General features: G+C 41.5%; 1 protein-coding gene across 1 annotated transcript in view; it reads right to left on the reverse strand.

The window, feature by feature from the left end:
* NDUFA4L2 (NDUFA4 mitochondrial complex associated like 2) overlaps positions 1 to 9,114 on the reverse strand; it is a 56,404-nt gene that overhangs the window by 32,315 nt on the left and 14,975 nt on the right. The window contains exon 2 of the mRNA XM_081934255.1: positions 3,288 to 3,373. Coding sequence (XP_081790381.1) covers positions 3,288 to 3,373 — 86 coding nt within the window. The remainder of the gene's footprint in view (positions 1 to 3,287; positions 3,374 to 9,114) is intronic.

The raw sequence follows: 9,114 nt of genomic DNA on the forward strand, positions 1-9,114 counted from the left end.
ACAGGCACATAGTCTGCAGTCCAAGACCACATCTGGCCCATTAGGAAGTCACGTTCCCCAGCCTGTTGCTCTCCACATGATCGCTCTGCTTCCCCTTGTCCCATCACTTTTTTTGTAGATGAGATTTGTGTCTGTTTGTGTGTATGGGAAATTAAGAGAATAAGAGTTTGTTTGTTTGGGAGGTGGTGTTTTTGGTCCCACACTTTATCAAGTTCAGACGTGGAATTCAACAGATGCATGTCCTAACTTTGTGCATGTCCTAAAACTGAATGGTTTTATAATTAATTTTAAACAATAGCAGCAATATTTAATCCATTTAATTTGTAGCTCTGTGCCGGTTCAAATGCTTCCATGACCAAAGAAAAGTTATGCACCCCCAACCTAGGAGACTGAAGTAACAGACTCAGGGGGAATAACCTTTTCCTTAATTTCTGATGTTTTGGGGCTGACTGTGAATACTCCAGGGAGAAGAGAAAGAACTTGGATGGAAGAGTTCTAGGAGAACAGCCTATTCCCCCAAAGCCTGGAGCTAATTGTGCCTGTATCTCTTGAGAGGCTGATGATGATCTGTCTATTCCACTTTTATCTGCAATTCAATCAAAGACAAAGGAAATCTACAACTGATAATTTTTGTGCTAAGAGCCTTGGGCAGCTGGTGCCAAATTGAATCAATGATCACTTTAGCAAGTAAACAGATATTATTATAAAAGCATTAGACATCTTCAAAGGGTGACTCACAGTACACTTGCCAGAGGCCCAAAGCTTGATGCTTATCAGGCAGGTATCACTGACCAAGAGTTCAATAGTCATCCATCTTTTTTCCTTTTCTTTCTTCTTCCATGTTTTCATGGAACTTCTCCATTTTGGAGGAGGTGTTGACATACCTGAGTTTGTAGATGTCACTAAAGGTTATTCCCCCTTCCTGGAAAAATATTGCTCAGACATTCTAAAAGGTAAAGGTAAATGTTCCCATCGCACATATGTGCTTATTGTTCTCAACTCTAGGGGGAGGTGCTAATCTCTGTTTCAAAACCAAAGAGCCAGCGCTGTCCGAAGACGTCTCTGTGGTCATGTGGCCTGTATGACTAAATGCCGAAGGCGCACCGAACACTGTTACCTTCCCAACAAAGGTGGTCCCTATTTTTCTACTTGCATTTTTACATGTTTTCGAACTGCTAGGTTGGCAGAAACTGGGATAAGTAATGGGAACTTACTCTGTTACGTGGTACTAGGGATTCGAACCGCTGAACTGCCAACCTTTCTGATTAACAAGCTCAGCATCTTAGCCACTGAGCCATCTCAGACATTCTACACATCTCTTATGGGAACAGATAGCCAAGAATGAAAACATCATTATTTTGGCATCATCTCCACTAGGCTAAGATTGATCATAGTGAAAATGTAAAAAACATTGAGATTTTATTCCAATTAAAAATGAGGCAAAAATACCCTTGAGCATGTATAGAGTGACGTTTAAAATTAAGGAGAAAATCTTCTTTTGCCAAGGAGGCAGTATGGAGAAATGTATACATCAAAGTAATCCTGGCAGAGTTTAAGGACTGTTAAAACCTTTCTTGAGAAAGCCATTGAATTAATTGTAAACTTTAGAACTTACAGATTTATTCCAATACCGTTATTATATTTTATGTTTACTGCTTCCACCTCTGCAATAGATATCGTCAACAATTTTTACGTGGCTTGGTGGGCGTGGCTTGGTGGGCGTGGCAGGGGAAGGATACTGCAAAATCTCCATTCCTCAACACTCCTGGGGAAAGGATAGTGCAAAATCTCCATTCCCACCCCACTCTTGGCCCAGCCAGAGGTGGTATTTGCCAGTTCTCCAAACTAATCAAAATTTCCGCTACCGGTTCTCCAGAACCTGTCAGAACCTGCTGGATTTCACCCCTGTGTTCTATTCAAAACTGTACTAAATCTATGGCTTTGTCAGACAAGGAGTTTATGATCCATTCACTAGTATGCGCAGAAGAGTTGTCATTAACATTTTGAGGTAAAATGTTCTAAGCCTAAATCTGAAAATACCCATATGCACTCAGGTTTTACATTGATCTCTGAGCAAGGATAAGTCACTTTGTGAGTGAGATGGGTGGTCTCTAAATTTGAAAAATAGGTAGATGTTCAAGTTCTATCCCTATAAACAGCAGTAATCAGATTTTCATTCTTCACTTTTCTTTCTCCTCTCCAGGCTAGCATAAATCCTAGGATAATCTGGGCCAGGGCCAGGGAGTATTTTTCTCCAATAACATTGTACTGCAAACTAGGGCATACAAAACTTTTGTGAGACCAATTCTTGAACCCAGCTCGTGTGCCTGGAATCCGCACTGTATATCGGACATTAATACCACTGAGTGAGTCCAGAGGTATTTCATGAGAAGAGTCCTCCACTCTTCTACTCACAATAAAATCACTTATGCCACCAGGCTCGAAATTTAGGGCTTCAGCAATCTGAAACTACGCCACCTATGGTCTGACCTAAGCATAATAGACAAAATTGTCTGCTACAATGTCCTACCTGTCAACGACTACTTCAGCTTCAACCTCAATAATACACGGAAAAACAATAGATACAAACTCAAGGTAAACCGCTCCAAACTTGATTGCAGAAAATGCAACTTCAGCAACAGAATGGTCAATGCCTGGAATGCTCTACCTAACTCCATTGTTACATCCTCAAACCCCTACAGCTTCAACCTTAAACTGTCTACCGTGAACCTCACCCCATTCCTAAGAGGTCCATAAAGGGGGGCGTGCATAAGCGCACCAGCGTGCCTACCGTCCCTGTCCTAATGTCCCCATTTATTTGTACTCATTTCCTTTGTTTATGTCTATGTTTATACTTATACCTGTTATCTTGGTCAAGTTTGACAAAATAAATAAATAAATAAATCAGTCAGTCAGTCAAATCTGACCTGACAGGTTGGCCTGACAACTAGTTTATTGCTTTTAAGCAATATTGCTCTTCCCAGATCATTTAATAGATTTAACAACTCAACAGAGTTGGAAGGGACCTTGTAGTTCATCTAATCCAACCCCCACCCCCCCAAGCATTTACATGGTCCTTAACATTCAAATGGACCAGCTTTGCCAATCCTGCTGATACTCTTGTACTAATGCTGGCAGGATTCGGTTTGCTTCAACTGTGTGAAGAAGAATGGCAAAGCAGATCATGAGGATTCTACAATGCTAGCTTAGATCAAATAATGGATCCCTTATAAATATTGCAGAGACTCTTGGCCCAATGTAAACGTAATTGCTGACCAGAAACATACCTCACTTCAGGAACAAAGAAGGTCTTCCTGGCAAGGATATAAAGACCACCTGCAACTCCAAATCCAGTGATGAGAATTAAGGAGAGCTAAAGAAAGAGAGAGAGAGAGATGAAAAATACTTATATAAAATGAATATTTATCAGGGGGATTGGGGAATGAAAGGGAGCTCTTGACACATCAGGAGATTTACAGCGAAAATATGGCACAGCAGTCGTGTAGCCCAGTTCTTGTACATAGTGTAGCTGTCAGTTTGAGTGACTGGATTAAAAGAGGGGAGGGGAAATAGCCATGTCTTGGTGAGAGAAATTGCTCTGTGCTGGTGGTATCTTGAAGGAGAGAAGGGAGAAGGACTTTTCAGCCAGGGGGACTAAAGAGAAAAGTCTATGGATGGTCAAATAGTTTCTCTTCCTCGGTCCGCTGAAAATTGTTACTGGGATATTTTATTTCATCATGGACGATGCCATTTACTTTATCAGCGAGGATGTAATCTCAGACTGATTTTCACTATCGACTAACCTGCCCTTGACTCCGCTTGTTCAATTTCCAATCCCTTCTACCTCTTTAATCTTTCCAATCCTCGGAGTATCCTTTCTTTCTAAACCAGCTTTCGCCCAAATTGTTGTTCCCGAATCAATGGAACACGGTGCTGATTCAATGGATGTACCGTATATGACTAAAACAGGAATGTCTATAGGGATATAGTTTGCCTTAAAATTTCACCCATTGTCGAGTTACTTCTACATCTGCAAACCACACAAGGTAGAGCAGACCCAGAAGGTAGACCAGAGCAGAAATCAACTCCACAGGAAGACCAAAACCGCTTTCATTGAGTCTGTAATAATAGGATCTGCGAGGTCTGATTCTGCTCTACAACGTCCTCTTCTTATAGCTAATGAACTGGGGAGCCCTTCACCTAACCCACTTCCAAATGTTATCTTATTCTAGCCTTTAAAAAATGCTTCAGCCCCTAGACAATGGCTTCTGTGTACATTCATCAAGGCAATCTTCCTTACTCTCTACCCTAAGTTTGATTTTTCAGAAGTGTAAAAAAAAAAGTTCTTTTGTGCAGCTCCCAATGTATAAAATTCCTTGAGAATTCTGTCCATTCGCCTAGTGTGAACTACATTGAACTACTGTCTACATTGATTGGTGATTTTGAAAGTTCTAGTCCAGTGGTGGGATTCAATTTTTTTTACTACCTATTCTTTGGATGTGGCATGGCTTGGTGGGTGTTGCTTGGTGGGCATGGCAAGGGAAGGATACTGTAAAAATCCCCATTCCCTCCCGATTAGCTGGGACTCGGGAGGCAGAGAATAGATTGGGGTGGGGTCAGTCAGTGGTGGTATTTACTGGTTCTCCAAAATACTCAAAATTTCCGCTACCTCCAGAACTGGTCAGAACCTGCTGAATAAAACCTAATCCCAATACTTTAAAAACACCAAAGTTAAGGAGATGATTTAAACTGAAATTCTGTTTGTTCTTGAAACTATTAATCAGCTGTTGTTGCTTCTTAGTATTTAAATTGTTTTATTTAGAGATTCCTTTTTTTAAAAAAAAATAAGTCAATTTGCAGGATATCCTCTGCAATGAAAAATAAGAGAAAATTTCACCATTTATAATAATAAAATATTCTAAAACTTATACTGGATACCGGTAGTCATCAATTTATAACAGTTTGTTTAGTAACCATTCAAAGTTACTGGAAAAAAAGTGACTTATGACCGTTTTTCGCAGTTATGACCTTTGCAGATTATGTGATCAAAATTCAGATGCTTGGCAACTGATTCATATTTATAACAAAGTGTCCCAAGAACCTGTGATCACCTTTTGTGACCTTCTGATGAGTAAAGTCAACAGGGAAGCCAAATTCACTTAATCACTGGGTTACTAATTAATCAACTGCAGTGATTCACTTAACACCAGTGGCAAGAAAGGTCATATAATGGAACAAAACTCACTTAACAAATGCTTTACTGAACAATAGAAATTTTGGGCTCCGTTGTGCTTACAAATTGGGGACTACCTGTGTTATAAACAAAGAATCAAATATTGTAGAATGAAGGGTTAAATAGTAACAAATCTGAAATTTTGTGCACAAGAAATCCCTCTTGGTAGCCTTTGTTAAGGTGTTGTATGCTCGGAGAGTGTTTCGAGGTACAGAATTTTATAGAATGACAATTCATTTTTCTGATTATTATGCGTGGAAAGACTGGCTAGAAGGAAAATTGGCCACGTGCGGTCAAATCTTATCCGCTGACATGGAGACGGCGGTTGAGATAGTTAAGAAGAATAGATGGGATCAGCAGACATAGACACAGAGTTCCTCGTGTTTCACATGCTGTTAGCGTGTGAAATAAAGTATTTCTACTTGGTCCTGAATTTGCTATCAATCTATTCGTAGGTTAAGCTCGCTTTCTAATATTATGAGAGAAACAGACAATCTATATCCACTTTGCACATCAGGATTGTAAGCATATGTTGAGCATGGATTTTTGCTAGGCATATTCTCAAATAATTCGAAAGAGTGCTCTAAAGCTACTTTTCCCTTAACATCTGCTCCCCCCTTTTCATAGCTTGGCTTTTTGTAGGGTTGATGGGAGGGACGAATATTCTGGATGAGACAAGGTTGGCATGGGCCTGATGGGCACTTGCCCGTGGCCCCACGAGCATAGGAGCCCCATACTAATCTGTGTATCTTAACCCTTCAATGCACCTTGTATCATATAAATACAGCAACCTATTTATTACATTTTACTGCATTTTTAAATTAATACTAGCATGCAAATATATGTTTAATTTTATCAACCATTTGCATTTTTATTCCTCTGAGTAGTTGTCATAGGGGCCCCAGTACATTATTTTGCTTGGGGTCCGTATTGCTGTTAAGATGGCCCTGAAGGTTAGAGCGCCCAGGTGTAAGCAAACTCCCCCACCCCACCCCGGGAATGGTTTATCCCTTTCCTCTAAAAGGAAAATGGCTCCTGAGGGCTGCAAGAAGCATAGCTGATGATGTAGTGAGTTAGATGAAGTGGCAAGGCTGAACTTTTCATCTTTTTTTTTTTTTTTTGGTCTGGGGAATGAAATTTGGGGTAATCAACCTCAGCTAGATGGATTATAGTTTAATGCATCGTCTCACTGTATGGCAAAAGATGCTGAAATTGGTGTTTAATTGCTAAGATTCAACACTGTAATATTAGAGGGGAGCCAGAGGTTGCAAAAATGGAGCTGGGGACTGACATGGAGTTGCGAACTGCATATCCAGCTGTGTATTCTCAGCCTTATAGTCAGTGCCATTGTTTTGCTTCAAAGAATACAGGCACAATTTCCAGAGAAATGTTTTAAAGTCTGCATCCGGCCTTGGTCCTCAGAATGGCCTGTGGCAGGCCATCCACTATTTATTAAGATTTTTATCAATTCTTGATCACAGTCTTCTTCTTTATTCCAGCCTCAGGAACTTATTATAGGCCCCAGTCTATTTCTTTTCTTTCCTTGATCTCTCCAGCGCTTTAAAGTAAGTGGCGAAATCCATTCCTTTCCAGAAAGGCAGAGGGACGTTCCCTGTGGCACTATTCAGTGGTCCAAACAAGCAGTCTAGCCTCATCCGTTCCATTTAGGTCTGCCCGAAGGTAGAACTTTTGATCTGCAGTACAGAATGCTGTACGACTACTACTAGGGTGCGCTAAGGAAAGGATCAGTTCCTGGTATATAACTCATTCCTCTTTTATTTTTGATGCCTAGGTTTTGCTGGTTTGGGTAGTATTTCCAAAACTTGGACAGTGTGATCCGAAAAGAAATACTAGTGAAACTGAAGGGGAAAGGGGCATGACAAAGTTTTCCCAGAGAATCAATCTGTGTGGGATCTTCTCTTGCAGAATTCCTAGCCAGTACTGGTTGCAATGCTGGGTATTGAGATCAGTGGTGGGATTCAACATTTTTTTACTACTGGTTCTGTGGGCGTGGCGTGGCTTGGTGGGTGTGGCTTGGTGGGCATGGCAGGCGTGGCAGGGGAAGGATACTGCAAAATCTCCATTCCCTCCCAATCAGCTGGGACTCGGGAGTCAAAGAATAGATGGGAGCGGGGCCAGTCAGAGGTGCTGTTTACCGGTTCTCCAAACTACTAAAAATTTCCAGCTCCAGAACTGGTCAGAACCTGCTGAATACCACCTCTGGTTGAGATGCCAACAAAGAGATAGCATTAGCACCTAGACCTCTACAGGTAGTCCTTGAGTTACAATCACAATTGAGCCCAAAAATTATGTTGCTAAGTGAAACATTTGTTAAGTGAGTTTTCCCCATCTTAACGACTTTTCTTGCCACTGTTGTTAAGTTAATCATTCCATTTGTTAAGTTAGTAACATGGTTGTTAAGTGAATCCGGATTCCCTGTTGACTTTGCCTGCAGAAGATCACAAATACTGATCACGTGACCCAAGGAGACTACAACCATCATAAATACAAACCATTTGCCAAGGGTCTGAATTTTGATCACATGAGCATGGGGATGTTGCCATGGTCGTGTGAAAAATGATCATAAGTCACTTTTTTCAGTGCCATTGTAAGTTTGAATGGTCACTAAATGAACTGCTGTAAGTCGAGGACTACCTGTATACCGCTTCACAGCCCTCTCTCAGTGGTTTACAGAGTCAGCCTATTGCCGCCAGCAGTCTGGTTCCTCATTTTACCACCCTCGGAAGGATGGAAGGCTGAGTCAACCTTGAGCCAGTAAGAATCAAACCACTGGCAGTCGGTAGTCAGCAGAAGTAGCTGCACCACCACGGCTCTTAAGCCTACACACCTGGAGGGTGGCAAGTGCTCTGTCTTGAAAAATGTGGTTTCTTTTCCAACCATATAATAACCCTTTTGCTGTACTGTATGGACTCTACTTCTCCGTTAGCCAACAGAGTTGTTTCCAGAGTTCTCCCACTTTCTGCAATTGATGCATACAGCTCAAAAACAGCCCCATCCACCAAGACCTACCAGAATGCTAATATTTGCTTGACTCTTGGTCCCCGGCTCCGTCCCTGTTTAACGAAGTAACCCTGAATGCCAACAGCTTTTTGTATCCAATTCCAAGGTAATTTCCTTCCCAGCCTACTCTGTGAATCCTCAAGAGGACGGCAGTGGAAAGCCTCAATCCGAACAGATACAGCAGCTACTTGACCTTTACTAAATTGCACTGGCCCTTCATGGCCAAGTAGGTGTTTGGAGTATAATGAACTTTCTGGCACCACCCCTGCCCTCTAGCCAGATGTATATAATCCTAACAGTTGCCATAAGAACAAAGCAAATCATTGCCCAGCCCAGAAAATCAGGATGGACCCCAGAATAAGGCAACAAGAGGAGAAATTAATGGGCTTCCTTATTGGGGAAGATGATTATAGACTCTTGCAAGCAGGACTGAAAACTCTCTTGGGGTCCTTAGGGCGAAAGAAATTGAATGGTTTGAATAGTTCCTGGAAACAATTAAGAGTTGCCCCATAAAGAAAAAGAGGGAAACAAAAGAAACACCTTCAAGGCATAGCTGCTTATTTAGAACTCAAATAATCTGCACGTTACCAAAGCTCACTCTGCAAATACTGTAAACAGCAGTAGATGGCTGGTCATCATTGGATCGATTGCCCCCAGATGTCTGTGTGATGGCACCCAGAATTATTTCTCATTCAGCAAAAGAACAGTCATTTGGTCACCACTTTGTAGTCCTCCCCTTGGAGGAGGTGTGGATTTTTTAAATCCTTGGTTGCAGAAATAGGTGCAGAATATAGTACAGAGTGGGCTTTTGTTACAAAATGGTTTTTCCCCCCTCCCTCCCTCTCTTTCTCTCCTCCTCC

The sequence above is a fragment of the Natrix helvetica genome, assembly GCF_964273705.1.
Source record: "Natrix helvetica genome assembly, chromosome: 1".
In the NCBI taxonomy this organism is placed as follows: domain Eukaryota; kingdom Metazoa; phylum Chordata; class Lepidosauria; order Squamata; family Natricidae; genus Natrix; species Natrix helvetica.